Here is a 16,928-nt window from a genome sequence, read left to right on the forward strand (position 1 = left end):
TCTTTCTACTACTCTTATTCTAGACTCCCTCTAGTCTTATCTAGACTTCCTCTCAAACCTGCTATACAGTTTATTGTAGGGGAGTAGAACTTAATGATTAGAGTGCCAGAATGGACCATGGTGGGAGGGAGGGGACCAGGGAGCAGGAGTCTAGAATAAAGAGGGGAAAATAATTATAATTTTGTGTACCAGATACTGTGTTAAGGTCTTTCCATGCCCCATTAAATCCTTTACATTTTATAATATTGGTCCTATTTCTTCCCTACGTACAGATAGGGAAACTGATGTTTAAGAAATTAAACATCTTGTCTTCCTTTTAGTCATAGGCGAGCCTGGAGTCATTTTTCTCACCCCAAAACCTTCAAAGGAAGGTGAGCACAGAAGGGGAAGAGAAGCATCATTTGGGTGGAAGTAGCTGGTTTGGCTAGAATGGAGCAAGAGTTTAAGATGCATTGGGCCTGAGCTGAGGACGTAGGTGTTGTTTGCTGCACTTATCCCAAACTCCATGCCTGTAAAACAGTTTGTCTGGATGACTAACAGGTGGCTCATGGTTCTTGATGCTAAATTCTTGAGAGCTTTTCTTGGGGATTGGGTTTTCATATACAGCGTGTATTCATTTTGCCTCACCGCACAGTGGGTTTGGCTTTAAGGTAACAAATGTTGCTTTTTATTTTATCTATGTTTAAACTTTCATATCTTCACGTCATCAACCAAGGTGATTTTATTACCAGAACAGTCTTTTGTTTTTCAATTGAAAAATTTAAGACATACTATACAGTTCTCTCAACACATTAATTTCTCTCAAATTATGTTAATTTCTCTCAACATAAACACTTAAAAATGTCAGTTCAGAATTAAAATATAGGTATTAAAAAAAACAACCCTCAGTTTAGAGATTCACCTGCAATTCTGTGCTGTTCTCAAGGAAGACTTGATAGAGTGTGTGTGTGTGTGTGTGTGTGTGTGTGTGTGTGTGTGTTAATCCTCACCCAAGGATATTTTTCCATTGATTTTTAGAGTGGAAGAGAGAGGAGAAAGACAGAAACATCGATGTGAGAGAAACACATTGATTGGTTGCCTCCTGCACAAACTCTGACGAGGGCCCAGGCCCAGGAGGAGTTTGCAAACAAGGTACATGCCCTTGATCTGAATCAAACTGTAACCCTTCCTTCTCAGGCTGATGCTCTATCCACTGAGCCAAACCAGGTAGTACAAGACTTGATATTTTCACTGATCATTAACTACCTTTTCTTTATAGATCATGGAAGAGACCTACAAAATGGAGTTCATGTACAGTGGTGTGGAGAATAAGCAGGTGGTGATTATACATCATATGAGGCTGCAGGCCAAAGCCTTGCAACTTATAGTAACAGCACGAACTACTCGAGGGTAAGATGTGCACCTAACCCAAAGGGGTGGTACGATCCTTTCAAAGACATTCAGAGATCTCACCATAGTTAATGATAAGTGAAATGACATTTAGGAAAGATTAGCTAAGGGATATTAATACAATTTTTCAGATATCCCAAGTTTTGTTCTCAGATTAGATTAGATCCCTGGAAAAACCTTTATTGCCTACAGCACAACATAGGACTTCATCTGTATCGTCCTTGATATTGGGTCGGCAACTAAGTAATTGCGGATTTTTTAAAGAAAATCAAAGACAATTTTTTCATGGAACTAAATAACTTTATTCTGTAATGTATTGCCCATTTTGATCAATGACCTTTTGCCATCTTTCAGGCAGCATCATAATCCCACGTTCAAAAAACTTCTGGTTTTTATTAGCAAAAAACTGAATCAGGTACGATTTGACATCATCATCATTATTGAAATTTTTACCATTCAAGGAGTTTTGTAAAGATCGAAACAAAAAGTAATCAGATGGTGCAAGGTCAGGACTATATGGTGGATGTGGCAAAACATCCCAACCAAGCTCCATTAATTTTTGCCGAGTGACCAAAAATGTGTGTGGCCTTGCATTGTCATGATGGAATACAACACCTTTTCGATTTGTCAATTCGGGCCGCTTTTCTTCAACTGCATTGTTTAATTTCATTAGTTGTTCAATGTAGACATCAGAATTGATCGTTCGGTTGGGTGGTAAGAGTTCAAAGTAGACAATTCCTTTGTAATCCCACCAAACTGATAACAAAACCTTCTTTTGATGAATATCAGCTTTTGATGTTGTTTGAGTTGGTTCACCTGGCCTGCTCCACGATCTTTTCCGCTTGATATTGTTGTAAACAACCCATATTTCATCGCCAGTTATCAGTCGTTTTAAAAATGGATCATTTTCATTACGTTTCTTTAGCAAATCGCAGCTGCTAATGCATTGCGTTAACTGTGATTCTTTCAGTTCGTGAGGAACCCATGTATCGAGTTTTTGAACATAGCCAAGTTGTTTTAAGTGATTTTCAATGCATGTATGTGATACATGAAGCTTCTCTGCAATCTCACATGTTGTACTGTGACAGTCTGAATTGATTATTGCTTTGATTAGGGCGTCATCAACTTCGACTGGACGACCAGAGCGTTTTTCATCTTTGAGTGAAAAATCACCAGAACGAAATTTGGCAAACCAATTTTGACACTGCCGTTCTTTTAAGGCTTCGTCACCATAAACAGCACATAACTTTTTATGAGCTTGCGATGCGTTTTCCCTTTGCGGAAATAAAAAAGCAAAATATGACGAAAATGTTCCTTTTGATTTTCCATTTTTCAACGAACGCCAAACGAAAACTACAAAACAGATCAAAAAACTTTTTTTACTGATTAACAGCTGAGTAGCCAACTATCAAATAACAAAATGTGTTTTACATTTGTACTACGTCTGCAAACCTAAAAATTCAACTGAAGCCATATATGTGTGAAACCCGCAATTACTTAGCTGCCGATCCAATAGATTTCTTTTTGTTTGTTTGTTTTGATAGTCTTCAACCAAGGATATTTTCCCATTGATTTTTAGAGAGAGGGGAAGGGAGGGGGAGAGACAGACAGAGAGAAACATCAATATGATGTTTCTGCACGTACATCCCCTGACTGGGGCTGGGAATTGAGCCTGCAACTGCAGTATATGCTCCTGGCCAGAATTGAACCCGGGACCCTTCAGTCCGCAGGCTGACACTCTACCCACTGAGCCAAAATGGTTTAGGCTTGATAGATTTCTTTTAAAATTTAGTACCAGGAACCATTCTTTCCTCTTCAAAAGGGACTAGTAAATTCTCTCCAAGGCAGTCAATTCCTGACCTCTCCACTTATTAGTTGTTTGATTACAGTCAGCGTTTTAAACTGTTGGCTCGTTTCTTTGTCTGTAAAATGAGAATGATGACAGCATCTATCTCATGGGGGTTCTATGAAGAATGAATTGGAGCCCAGCTGGCGTAGTTCAGTGGTTGAGTGTTGATCTGTGAACCAGGAGGTCACAATTTGATTCCAGGTCAGGGCACATGCTTGGGTTGGTGGCTCTGTCCCCATTGTAGGGTGTGCAAGAGGCAGCCAATGATTCTCTTTCATCATTGACTAGAGACCAGGTACACGAAATTTGTGGCGGGGGGATTCCCCCTCAGCCCAGCCTGGACCCTCTCCAATCAGGACCCCTCGGGGGATGTCCAACTGCCGGTTTCAGCCTGATCACTGGGATTGAGCTGAAACTGGCATTTGGACATCCCTCTCACAATGTGCGACTGCTGGCTCCTAACTGCTCACTTGCCTGCCTGCCTGCCCGATTGCCCCTATCTGCCACCCCCCCCCCCCCCCCGCCCACGCCAGCCTAATCACCCCTACTACCTCTGCCTGCCAGTCTGATTTCCCCTAACTGCCCCCTCCCTGCCGGCTTGGTCACCCCCAACTGCATCCCCTGCCAGCCTGGTCCCTCCCCCCAACTGCCCTCCCCTGCAGGCCTGGTCACTTCCAACTGCCCTTCCCTGCAGGCCTGGTCACTCCCAACTGTCCTCCTCTGCAGGCCTGGTTACTCCCAACTGCCCTCCCCTGCCAGCCCGGTCACCTCTAACTGCCCTCCCCTGCCGGCCTGGTCGCCCCTGTCTTCCCTTACAGAGCCCCCTCCCCCCCCAAACTGCCCTCCCCTGCAGGCCTGATTGCCCCCAATTGCCCTCCCATGCTGGCCTGATTGCCCACAATTGCCCTCCCCTGCTGGGCTGATCACCCACAACTGCCCTCCTCTGCTGGCCCTCTGTGGCAGCCATCTTGTGTGTTAGAGTGATGGTCAATTTGCATATTACCTCTTTATTATATAGGATTGATTTTTATTTATTTTTACAGAGAAGAAGGGAGAGGGATAGAGAGTTAAAAACATCCATGAGAGAGAAATACTAATCAGCTGCCTCCTGCACACCCCATACTGGGGATGTGCCCACAAGCAAGGTATATGTCCTTGACTGGAATTGAATCTGGGATCCTTCAGTCTGCAGGCCAATGTCCTATCCAGTGAGCCAAACCAGTTAGGGCCTATTTTTCTTAATTAATTTTTGTGGATCAATTATTTTCTTTGTTTTCTTCTTCTTCCAGGGGTTTAAAAATTCTGTGCCCTAACTATAACCTAAGTGAAAGGCAGAACATAGTGCTTAAGAGGGCTATGGTACCTTACTGAATGGGTTCAGATATTGACTCCACCACTTGCAAACGTAGTAAGCTTGGATAAATTACATAAAACTGTGCCTCACTTTGTTCCTCTGATAAATTAGACTGGGAAATAATAGTACTTGCCTCTCTCTCAGAGGGTTATTATAAGGATTATTGAATTTTATATATAAAGCCCTTAAAATACTTCCTATACATTCAGAGTAAACACTGATAATAAAAGCTCATATTAGTTGTATAAATACTATTTTCACTATCTTTAATAAATCTATTAAACTTATACTTATTGGCATAAAACAAATAGAACTTATGAGCACCTCTATCAAGATCACCTCAAACCAAAAGGCAAGTTTTAGTGTGCTTTTATTTAATTGTTTCATACTATTTAATTTGGAATTTGGTTTCAGCTTATTATGTTTTTACTAGTGGCCTTGTGCACATATCCGTGAATGTTGAAAGGAAATTAATTAGAAGGCAGCTGGTGGGGCAGGACTGGGTGAGACGGGCCAGACACATCCTGGAGCCAACCTCCCACAGTCCCTCCCTGGCTAGCCATACCTGGGGTGGTGCCATGGCTCACAGGGTGTCCCTCCGGCAGGTGGGGTCCCTTGGCCTGGCCTGTGGGAATCGGACCGAAATCGTCTTGCCAACATCCCCCAAGGGGTCCCAGAGTGCAAAAGGTTCAAAGTTGCTGTCATACTGGGTGTGGAACACAAATGCAAGGGTACAGTAAACCAGATTCCGGCCGAAAGTACCCCAGGAACAACATAGCCCACAAACAAAGGTGGAATAGCGTGCCCCTGGGAGGAGTTGGGTTCCCTCCTCCCTGGTTTCCTGGAGGTCACCCAAGAACTGCCACTGCCAAGTCGCTGCAGATCGGCAGCTCCTGCATTGATCATCTGCTCCTTGGTGGTCAGTGTGCATCATAGCTACTGGCCAGACAGACACTTGGCATAATAGCCTTTTATATATATAGATAATGTAGCTCTTATTTTAAGGATTCTTTCTTAAAATATGCATTAATTTTTATACATAAATTATCAAGATTATTCACCCCAATTTGCCCTTCACTGTTCTTTTTGTATCACATTTGACTTGGAACACATTTCTAGTAGTGTTTTTCAGAGTAAGTATATAAGTAGTATACTCAGTGAGATGTTGCATTTCTGAAACTGCTTTTCTTTGCTCTCATATATAAACTAGAGGCCCTCCCGGTGCATGAAAATTCCTGCATTTGGGGGGGGCGGAGAAGGGGTCCCTCAGCCCAGCCTGTGCCCTCTCATAGTCCAGCACCCCTCAGGAGATGTCCACCTGCTGGCTTAGGCCCGCTCTCCAGGGGATCAGGACTAAGCTGGCAGTCAGATATCCCTCTGGCAGCCAGGGAGCACTCACGGGATATCTGACTACAGCTTAGGCTGGGAGCGGGCCTAAGCTGCAGTCGGACATCCTTAATACTGCAGAGGCCACCACTGCTGCACTCTCAGCTGTCAGCCCGGCTTGTGGCTGAGCGGAGGTCCCCCCGTGGGAGCGCACCAACCACCAGGGGGCAGCTCCTGCGTTGAGCATCTGCCACCTGATGGCCAGTGTGCATCATAGCAACTGGTCGTTCCTAGTCATTCTACCATTAGGGTCAATTTGCATGATACCCTTTTATTATATAGGATGGAATTCTTTCAGAACTCTGTAAATATTGTTTGTTGCCTTTTAGTATTTATTTATTTATTTATTTATTTATTTTTAATATATTTTATTGATTTTGTACAGAGAGGAAGGGAGAGAGATAGAAAGCTAGAAACATCGATGAGAGAGAGTCATTGATCAGCTGCCTCTTGCACACCCCCTACTGGGGATATGCCCGCAACCAAGGAACATGCCCTTGACCGGGTCCCTTCAGTCCCCAAGCCGACGCTCTATCCATTGAGCCAAACCAGTCTCGGCATGATTGTTGCCTTTTAGTATTTAATGTGGCAGCCAGGATGTCTAATGTCAGTCTGATTCTCTTTCCTTTGTAGGAAGCTTAATTTTCCTGTCTCAAAGCTGTAAACTTTTCTTTTTCTCTTTAGAATTCAGAAATTTCACCAGGATATGTCTCGGTATGTGTTTCTTTTCAGTATTCTTACTGACCTTTATTGGGACTTTGAAGTCTCAACCCTGTTTTTAGATCAGGGTTTTCACCCCATCCATTATTTCTTTAGTTATTGCTTTTTCCATCCAATCCAGCCTCATACTGGATGCTGCATCTTCTGGATCTATTTTCCTGTATTTTATCTTTCTTTCATATTTTTTGTTTGCTTTACTCTATATTGTGAGTAAATTGCTCACTATGCTTTTTTAATTTACCATTTCAGTTATCATCATTTTTCCTTCTAGTATTCTTTTCCTGTTGGTTTCATTATTGCAGTAGTCCTCCCTTATCTGCAGGGAATACGATCTAGGACCCCCAGTGGGTATCTAAAACCATAGGTAGTATTGAACCTGACATACACTATGTTTTCTCCTATACATACATTCCTTTTCACTTAAGCACTGTACAACTTCTTTTTGGCATATTCACATTGCAACATCACTGCTCTTGTGCTTTGGGGTCACTTAAATAAAATAAAAATTACTTGAACTTAAGCACTGGGCTCAGATGGCCACTAAGTGGCAAATGAGTGCATAGCATATACGGTGTGGGTACGCTGGACGGAGGGGTGATTCATGCTGCTGGTGAGATGATGTGAGGTTTTATCATGCTGCCCAGATTGGTATGGATTTTGACATTTAGGAATTGTTTATTTCTGGAAATTTCCATTTAATATTTTCAGACTACTGTTGTCCACAGGTAACTGAAACTGTAGAAAATGAAAATGTGGATAAGGAGGGTTGCTGAACTGGTTATTTGCAAGTGTGCTTTATTCTCTTTGCCTTTTTTTGTAGCAGTTTCTCTTGGTTTATTAATGTAGTATACCTTCAGATTTCCTCTTAAATTTCACAATGGTTACTTATTCAAAAAAAATTTTTTTTTAAAGGTTTCTGTGTTTTCTTTCCTGACTTCATTTCACTGAGGTCTGCTTGATCTCCTTTTCAGCTCCTAATTATCCTCATAACATTTAATAATTTTCCATTGTCTTTGCATACTTATACATGAAAGTCTAGACTAGTTTAAGTTGTTAATTGGTGTAGGCTTTCCCAACAGTTGTAAATCAATGTTCAATTTCCCTGAATGGGCCTCACTCTTCCACTGCTTTCCTTTCTCACATCAAGGAAAAAGTAGTTCAGAAATTTCACCAGGATATGGCTTGGTATGTGTTCCTTTTCAATATTCTAAGTGGTAGATGCCCACTTTATTTTATTTTTGTTAATCCTCACCTCAAGATACTTTTTCATTGACTTTTTAGAGAGAGTGGAAGGGAGAGATAGGTACAAAGAAAGAGACACATCGATTGGTTGCTTCCTGCACCCTCCCTGACCAGGGCTGGGGATTGAGTCTGCTACTGAAGTATGTGCCCTTGACCTGAATCAAACCCAGGACCCTTCAGTCCTCAGGCCAACAGTCTATTCCAGGGGTCTTCAAACTACGGCCCGCGGGCCACTTGCGGCTCGCAGAGGAGTCTGATCCTGCCCGCCAGGTTTTTTGGGCAGTGAGCGCAGCCGAGGTGTTACAGTAGGAATTAGTAGTTCATATAGTCCGGCCCTCCAGCTCTCTGAGGGACCGTGATCTGGCCCCCACTTTAAAAAGTTTGAGGACCCCTGGTCTATTCACTGAACCAAACCAGCTAGGGTGAGGCCCACCTTATGTAGTATGTAGGTTAACCTACCTGTGTGTTTTGGGGAAAGTTTCTAAACCTTTGTTTTTTATTGCTTGTAAGCTCTTCCAGCTGGTTTTATAGAAGTAGGCCAGAAAATGGCCCTGCTTGGCAAAATTGTTTTCTTTTCAGCCCCTGCTTAGCTAGAATTCTGCCATCCTCCCTTTCTCACCTGGAGGTCTTTGGTGGGTTAACCTATCAATTTCACTTCCACTCTGGTAGTTCAGCAGACTTAAGAAGGTTTCAAGTGCTACCTGTTTAGGAAACAATTTAAATGAATGTTGCTTGTAGAGTAAGTTTCCCATTTGCCATTTCTCGTTTATTCATTCATCCATTCAACAAATATTTATTGAATAACTGCTTATGTCAGGAAACATATCATGGAACTTACATTTTAGTAGAAAGACTAAAGTAACAAAACCTTTCCCCCTTATTGCATGAGAATTTGACCTTCAGTTAACTTTCTAGGTCTGTTCCCTGAAAACCTGGTAGTGTCAACTATATTACTAGGTAACACTGTTATGGGAAAAATGATCTCTGAGAAAATTGCATGTAGACTAGAAGGAACAATAATGATGTAGACCCCATAGCTTTGGGCTTCATTGAGTACAGCGATTCTTGTAACTGAGCATACCCCTAATGGGGACCCTGGAAGGAATTCCTATCAGTTCTCCCATAGTGTGTGGGATGTTAGCACCTGTGGAGCATTAGGCTTCTAAGCCAGGATGGTCTCCACACTTGCCTGATATAGATCTCGTTTTGCACTCAACCTGGCAGCTGCAGAGTCAAAGTTCCCAGCAGCTCTGTGGGCTGCTGAGTGTATTGCTGCAAGGACTCCCACCGAGGAGGACCATGACACACACCGCCTGCGCGCTGTGCTCCTGCGCTATATTCTTAGTGAGTCTGGTGCCAGGGGTGGCCTGTGAGAGTCTTTGATTTTGAATGTCATTGAGCCTAATGGACACTGCAGTGTTTTAGTCGGGTCTTGTGATCCTGGCATATATTCTCCCTAGGTCCATTAGCAGTCCTGTATTCTCTTAGAGATAAATTTTTATAATGTTAAATTTTTATATGCTCATTCTCCTTTCACGTAGACTCAGAATTCTTGGGCTTTGGTTCTCACTCTTCAGTTCATACATTTCACAAGCAAATAACTTTTTTTTCCTTTTATCCAGAGTTGACCTCCTATTTGGAATGTGTGAAAAGTTTTTACAGGAAGTGGATTTTTTCCAGAGGTAAGTATATTGCCACTCGTCTAGTTAATTAAATATTAGATATAAAAAGAATATCATTTATAGAGCAACAAGAGCTATTAAAAGCCCAAATTCTTGGTTTAGCACATGCAGTCAAACTATTATCTGTTCCAATGTACCCTCATTAGTGTATTTTCTTTAGTGGTATATAAACCTCTTTAATCATAGCTTCAAACCTAAGTGTACAACATTAGAATAATAAAAACATCCAGAATCATTTGTATTCAGCACTCAGCTGGACCATAAAAAGACAAGAACTATGTGGGAAAACTCACTCTTGTTGAAAATTCACAACTTGTCTGTTCTTAAACCATTGTTTACACTTGCATATTTCTCTATAATCTGCAAGACTTATTCCAAAGTAAAAATAACTTTTATTTTGGAAAATAGTGTTCTCAGTTCTGTATAATACAAATCAGTTAAAACAGATGCAGTAGATGAGTGGGAGTCCAGGTAGTGACCAAATCTGTGGTGTACTGTCAATGTAATATTAGGAGGGAGGAATTTATAGGGTTTGAAAGCACTCCATTAAATCTGATGACTCATTCTGCCATCCCTTATCCCTATCACCATGAACTTTACCAAACCTGAGGTTTATGATTGAACTGTCCAATTCTTTTTTCATTTGGGTGATGATAGCTTCCTATAGGGCTGGGTTGCAATATCACCCTTCACCCATAGGTGCTGTTCTCCAGCAAATGAATTAAACTTGGCTCTAAGATTCTATCTTCTAATCTGAACTAAGTTCATGCCTCTTGCTTTTAGGTTGTCTAAGGTAGTCTGTTTTTGCACAGTTGGATTGAAGAGCTTTTTGGAAAGGTGACAATTGTTAAAAGTTCCTCATTTGTTTAGAGCTGTAAATTTTTCTTAATTTAGCCTGTGAGCCCCTTTACTGATGTCACCTCCTCAATGATTTATTTATTTTATTTATTTAATTTTTTTACTAACCCTTCCAAAAAGTGTAAGTACTGTGGAATCAATCAAAGCTTGGAATACGTTATTTAACTTTTTTAAGCCTCAATGAAATATCCTCTGAGTCTAAATGTTCCTATCCCTTGAATATAAGCTTATTAAGATAGTCCTTTTCTTCCCTTTCATTCACTGTTATGTCCCATGTCTAGAATAGTACTTGGCATTTGATAAATTCTAAAGACATATTTATTAAATTAATTACTAAATCTATAACATCAAAAAATAATTCTAACAGTGCACAGGATTGCTGGGAAGATTAAGTAAGGTAATGTAAAATACTTAGGAGTAACCTGGCATATAATGGGTTATTCATAAATGAGGCTGTTATGAGGACCATGTCAGTAGGATATAATTAGTTGGCTGTCTCAGTTGGGAACTATGAGCTCCTCCAGTTCTTTACTTTGGGGCTTGGCAGATATTTGGAGCTCAGCCTCTTGCAAAATGAATGCATATTCATTTGTTTCTGTTTGTTCCTCCAGGTGTTTCATCGCTGATTTGCCCCACTTGCAAGACAGCTTTGTGGACAAACTTCTTGACCTTATGCCCCGACTCATAACATCCAAACCTGCAGAAGTGGTCAAAATCCTACAGACCATGCTGCGGCAGAGTACCTTCCTGCACCTCCCGCTTCCAGAGCAGGTCAGGGCCTGTGGTATAGCCCTTTAGGCGAAGTCTGGCCAGAAAGTCAGAGCTGCTCACCGTGATGAGCTTTCATGTTTGAACCACGGGGCGAGGGCCTTTCTTCTGATTGGCTCCCACATGCCCACCCATTAGATAAGTAGACAGAAAAGCAAGCATATTTTTTGTTACCCAGGCATGACCTGGCTTTAGAATCATCATGTTTTCCTCTTGTTCACAGATCCACAAAGCCTCAGCCACCATTATTGAGCCAGCCGGCGAGTCAGACAACCCTTTGCGGTTTACATCGGGGTTAGTGGTGGCCCTGGATGTTGATGCAACTCTGGAACATGTGCAGGATCCTCAGAGCACTGTGAAGGTCCAGGTCTGTCAGCGTTTGGTTCCCACAGAGCTTCTATATTGACTGGGTGACAAAACATTTAACTTTAGCACCCCCTTGCTTGGCCTGTGTGGCTCAGTGGTTGAGTGTTGACTTGTGAGCCAGGAGGTCATGGATTTGATTCCCAATCAGAGCACGTGCCTGAGTTTCAGGCTTAATTCCCACTGAGGGGCCTGCAGGAAGCAGCCAATCGATGATTCTCTCTCAGTGTTGATGTTTCTATCTCTCTCTCCTTCTTCCTTTCTCTCTAAGCGCAATAGGGAGAGAGCAATAGAAACATCAACAATGAGAGAATCATCAATCATTTACCTCCTGCACACCCCCTACTAGGGATCGAACCCACAACCCAAGCATGTGCCTTGACCTGAATTGGACCCAGGACCCTTCAGATACTCTATCGATTGAGCCAAACCTGCTAGGGCTAAAAATATATTTTTAAAAATAATAACTTTAGCACCCCTTTCATCTCTGCCTGAGGATGGAAACTGGGGAGGAAGAAGAGAGGAGTCTTTTTGGAAAAGAGCCTGGGCTTGAATCCCAACTTACTTCTGAGTGTGGTCTGGTGCAAGTTACCTTGAATGCTGCACCTCAGATTCTACAGCTAACAGACAGGAATATTTGACATTGAAAGGAGGTGATGCATACAAAGCCCCTGGTGCCCACTAAGGATTCACTAACTGACAGGGCCTTTTATATTCCTACTGGTGAGGATAAGACTTGATCCTCTCAGGCCTTCAAGCAAGCTGTAACAACAAGTTCCTTTCGCTGTTGGGTGGGTCAGCTTGGCAAACCAAACTTAATAGGTGGGAAAAGAGCAGTCAGTAGGGAGTATTTTTTTCCAAGTAGATATATTGGAGATATAAGAAATGTATTAGAGATAGTAATCAGTTTACAGTCTGCAATTAAGCCCCATAAAGAGCAGTACCCATTTATCCATCACCCATTCTTCCTTCTTTCCATGCAATAATCGTTACTCTATTGTACATGCTAAGTGCTAGTGTTACAAAGGTAATTATGTCAGTACTCCTGCCTTCAAGATGCTCAATTTCAAGGAGACAGACAAATGGTTCTAGCCAAGAACCTAGAAGTATAGAGAGAAAATTACTTTTCCTCCCCTACAGGGGTATTCAATTTTTGACGTATAAAATTTTTGCAATATACTTAAAAAAATTTTTTTAAATACTCTGGAGAGGCTCTTAATTTGGAGAGTGTGGTGGAGGCGGAGGAAAAAAGGCTTTGTGGAGATGTAAGGTCTGAAAGGATGAGTAAGAGCAAAGGATAAGAGCAAAAAGAGGAATTCTGGAAAGAGGGATATGAAGAAACAAACACAGCAAGTCTAATCAGAGGACAGAAATATAGCCTGGAGCAGGCAGGGAAAAGTTAAGGATCAGTCAGGCCTTAAAGGGGATAATATTTGCTGCTGGTGTCAGTAGAGGGAAAAAACTGGCTTCCCCGCAGGAGTTATTATAAATCATGAGAACTTGAGAGAGCTAATTCTAAGCTGGCTGTGAAGTCGTGTTGCAGTTGTTTTTTTGTTTTATGGATGCCCCCTTTCAACTCCTTAACACACATACACACATTAGTGGTTTTCACCCTAGCTGTACTTTAAAAATTATTTTTATTTTATTTATTGATTTGAGAGAGAGACTGGAAAGGAGAGAGAGAAACATCAATTTGTTGTTCCACTTATTAATGCATTAATTGATTGATTCTTATGTGTAACTCGCTGGCAGTAGAAACCTCAATCTTGGTGTATCGGGGCGACACTCTAACCAGCTGAGGTATGCAGCCAGGACCCCCAGCTGCACTTTAGAATTATTCAGAAAGCATTAAAAAGTGCTGACGTATAGGCCTCAGTCTACACCAGTAAATCAGAATCCTAAGAGTAGGTCCATGGGTACCAGATTTTGTTGGTTTTTGAGCTCAGAGGTGATTCTAATGTACACTGTTTCACATTGTTCCTGAAAAAAACATTCACTGACAACTCAGCATAAATGAGATTGTAGAAAGATACCTAAGGGTCATCTGCACTGGAAACCCCTTCCAGAGCAGCTCCATTACACGCATGGCCAGACTCTGCAGTCGAGGAGATGGGAAACACTGTCTGATCCTGAGGCAATTACGTTGATTGCAGAGTGCTATCCAGTCCGGCCATCGGGCCTGAACAATGCTCCTGCTCTGCACAGTGCTCAGGTGCTAGGGTTGTAGCAGTGAACACCACTGCGATTATGTCACGACTATATTCTCTGTTACAATAATGTGTATCATCTCTTTGAAGCAGAATGTGCAGGAACTCCATTCAGTCACATTTCGGTGAGCCCAATTCAGGCTACTAGATTACACCTGATGATAGAGGAGGTGGGATTTTTTTTTATCTTTTAGGTTTTCTGAAATTCAGAATATAATTCATACTAGCCATTTTCTTCCCTTGACCTGCTTGGGCCACAGAATTATAAGCTGCTCTTGGGAGGAATGAATGAAGGCTTCCAGTGGCCATTTCACAGAATGGTCAGGGCCTTTCACTCAGGGCAGATTTGCTGAGAATGTGGGAAATTCTGCTACCTTTATCATTCTGTTTCCGTGCTCATTACTGTTTCAGTCCTTCCCTGTCCCTCCTTAAAAAATGAAGCCCAGGAAGCATTTCAGATCTTGTTTCCCAATAATTTTCAGTTTGGTGCAAATAAAATCTTTTAAAAATTCAAAAAAAAAAAAAAAATTAAGCCCAAGTTTTGTCCTTAAAGATACCAAGAGTCAGGAAGCTGCATCTTTTTTTTTTTTTTTTTTTTTTTTTTTGGTAATATATTTGGGGCCAGGAGATAGAGTAGTAAGTAGAAGCTTAAAAAAGGGGGGGTACAAAAAGGGAGCTGAGTTCTAAGAAGATATGAAATGAGGTTATGGGGCAGGAGCTGAGACATGCCTCCTAGTTTCAAATTGAAAGACCCATGCAGTTCCCTACTTTGCCCTTATCAGTATGTTCACATAGTGTAGGTCCTGTGTGGTTCCAGGATAAGCTCCATTTGTTCATTTAGTTCCTGTGCAGGAATGTAATAGGCCCTTTCCACAGACAGCGGTGGGGCCCCTGAGATGCCGAGGAAAGAACGCTGGCAGTTTGTGAGATTTGAAAAACTGGCCAGTGATTAGAGCCATCCTTCACTGAGCACTGTCTCTGTAGAAAGAGACAGACAAGCTACTTGTAACCTAGTGAGGAGAATACAGCTACAAAATTACTCTTCATACTGGGTGGATGGTGATGGATGCTGGGCCACGGAATGACTCAGAGCCAGGAGGGAGAGAGTCATCCTGGTGGGTTCCTGGGAAGGCTTTTCCTATCAGGATTAATATTTTCCCTGTTTAAGACATTTTATTAGAGACACTTTATTCCTCTTATTTGTTCTCCATGGACTCAGGACACATTACCAAACTCTGCCTTGTGCTGGGCAGGGGCTCTAACGATGTCAGCATTGAGGCCCCCTGGTCAAGGAGCAGCCTTTTGAAAGGGCTCTTATCTCTCTTGTTATGGGGTTCACAACAGATGTCACCAGCAATTCTCTTAAAAGCTCATGGCTCTTGCTGCCTCTTTTTCTCATATTTGTCACCTCTTAGGTCTTATATCCAGATGGCCAGGCGCAGATGATCCACCCCAAACCTGCAGACTTCCGGAACCCTGGCCCAGGGCGGCACCGGCTCATCACTCAGGTGTATCTCTCCCACACTGCCTGGACAGGTAAGGAGTCAGCGGGCCAGCGTGGGCAGAAAAATATGCTCCTGGGGATCACATCCACCCTTAAGCATTAGAGTTTTCGCATGGTTGAATCAGGCCTGCTGAGAGTTGTACTTGATTTCTTAGGGAGCTTAACATCTCGAACCGGGTACATCTAGACTAATTTGCTGTATTGCTTTGATTGCAAGAGGCACAGGGTTTTGTCAGGTGATATATAGGCTATAGTAGAATGGAGTCTCATGGAAAGAGCCCTGGGCTGGATGCCAGGAGGCTTACATTCCTGTCCTAACTCTGCCGCTGACTTGCTGCATAATCTTGGACAAGCCACTCTCCCTTCTGAATGTTTCCTTGTCTTTCCAATGAAGATGAAAATTCCCAGTCTGCTAGTTAGTTCTGAGATTGCTTTATCTGGAAATTAAACAGTTTTGTGTTTCTTACCAGACATTTAAATACATTCTGTTTTTGTATCTGAACAATTTAGTTAATTCCCCCAAACAAGTAAAATGACAGCAGTTCCTGTCCTCCCCTCCTGCATGGGCTGGTTTGTGGAGTAACACAAAGTAAGATGATGTTGCAGCTGAAGAGAGCCTCAATAATTTGTGAAAAGACAGGGAGTTTGCAGAGTTTGTTCTTTAATTTGTAAGAATAAAATGGGAGAACACAAGTGCAAAGACATTACATTTCAAGCATAACACTGCTTTGAAAACTTCAAAAGGAGATTCAGTCAACAGAACCTAAAATGTGGGGGAGAATTGGCTTTGCTGGTATTTCCTAAATCATTCAAGATGGTTCAGAAGCATGGCCGTTACTGGAGAAAGTGTTTAATGCCACCAAGTTTCGTTTATTTAAGAAATTAGATGATTTCTGGAATTTTCTTTCACTGTATTTTAAAATACATCAGTAACTACTGAATGCCATTATTAATGGTTTCCCTCTATCAGGGGTATTAGGTTATAAGTGCTACTTATAGGTGACTTTATATAAAGTTTTCAACAAAGAAGAAATGCTGTTGAATGTCAGGGCAGCCCCCTCGGGGGACTGGTGGCCCTGGGCCTGGCACTCATCCTGAGGGAGCATCCAGCAATGCTTTTACCCAGGACCTGCCTCCCTAAGCATCCCTGATATCCCTCATCCCATAATCTTACTGCCTGAGATGTTTCTGTACTAGTTGCCAAACCTCTAGCCCCACAGGAAGGTAGAATTCCTTATTCTAATCCCTTCTGATGAACAGATTCTAGATGTGGGGGAAAGGCTGAGGGACAGCCTTGTCATGGAAAGGCCATGGCTTGAGGTGTGTATCACAGCACGCTAGAGCTCAGAGGAGCTTGAAAGGTCCAGGGGGCCTACTTACCTGCCCCTGGTCATATAGCAAGTCATTGTCTGAACCAGGACTACAATCCAGGCTACCCTGAGCCCCAAGAATTATACCTCATCTAGGATCACTTACTTCCTCTGAGAGGTTGCAACCCAAGCACTGTTATAAATCTTTTATAATCCTCTGCATGGCACTTACTAATGTTAGATGTTTTCTCATTTTTCTACTGCCTTTCTCTCCTATTAGAATGTCAGTTTCTCTA

At 42.2% G+C, this 16,928-nt stretch overlaps 1 protein-coding gene across 2 annotated transcripts in view; it reads left to right on the plus strand.

Moving 5' to 3' along the window:
• INTS4 (integrator complex subunit 4) overlaps window positions 1–16,928 on the plus strand; it is a 71,245-nt gene that overhangs the window by 51,509 nt on the left and 2,808 nt on the right. The window contains exons 18-23 of one of the 2 annotated variants that reach the window (XM_084895009.1): window positions 1,259–1,389; window positions 6,663–6,692; window positions 9,563–9,622; window positions 11,092–11,251; window positions 11,472–11,615; window positions 15,234–15,354. In XM_084895009.1, coding sequence (XP_084751135.1) covers window positions 1,259–1,389; window positions 6,663–6,692; window positions 9,563–9,622; window positions 11,092–11,251; window positions 11,472–11,615; window positions 15,234–15,354 — 646 coding nt within the window. The remainder of the gene's footprint in view (window positions 1–1,258; window positions 1,390–6,662; window positions 6,693–9,562; window positions 9,623–11,091; window positions 11,252–11,471; window positions 11,616–15,233; window positions 15,355–16,928) is intronic. The other variant, XM_084895010.1, reaches the window with a different exon arrangement.

This window comes from Pipistrellus hanaki, assembly GCF_964339955.1.
Source record: "Pipistrellus hanaki genome assembly, chromosome: 9".
NCBI classification, from domain to species: domain Eukaryota; kingdom Metazoa; phylum Chordata; class Mammalia; order Chiroptera; family Vespertilionidae; genus Pipistrellus; species Pipistrellus hanaki.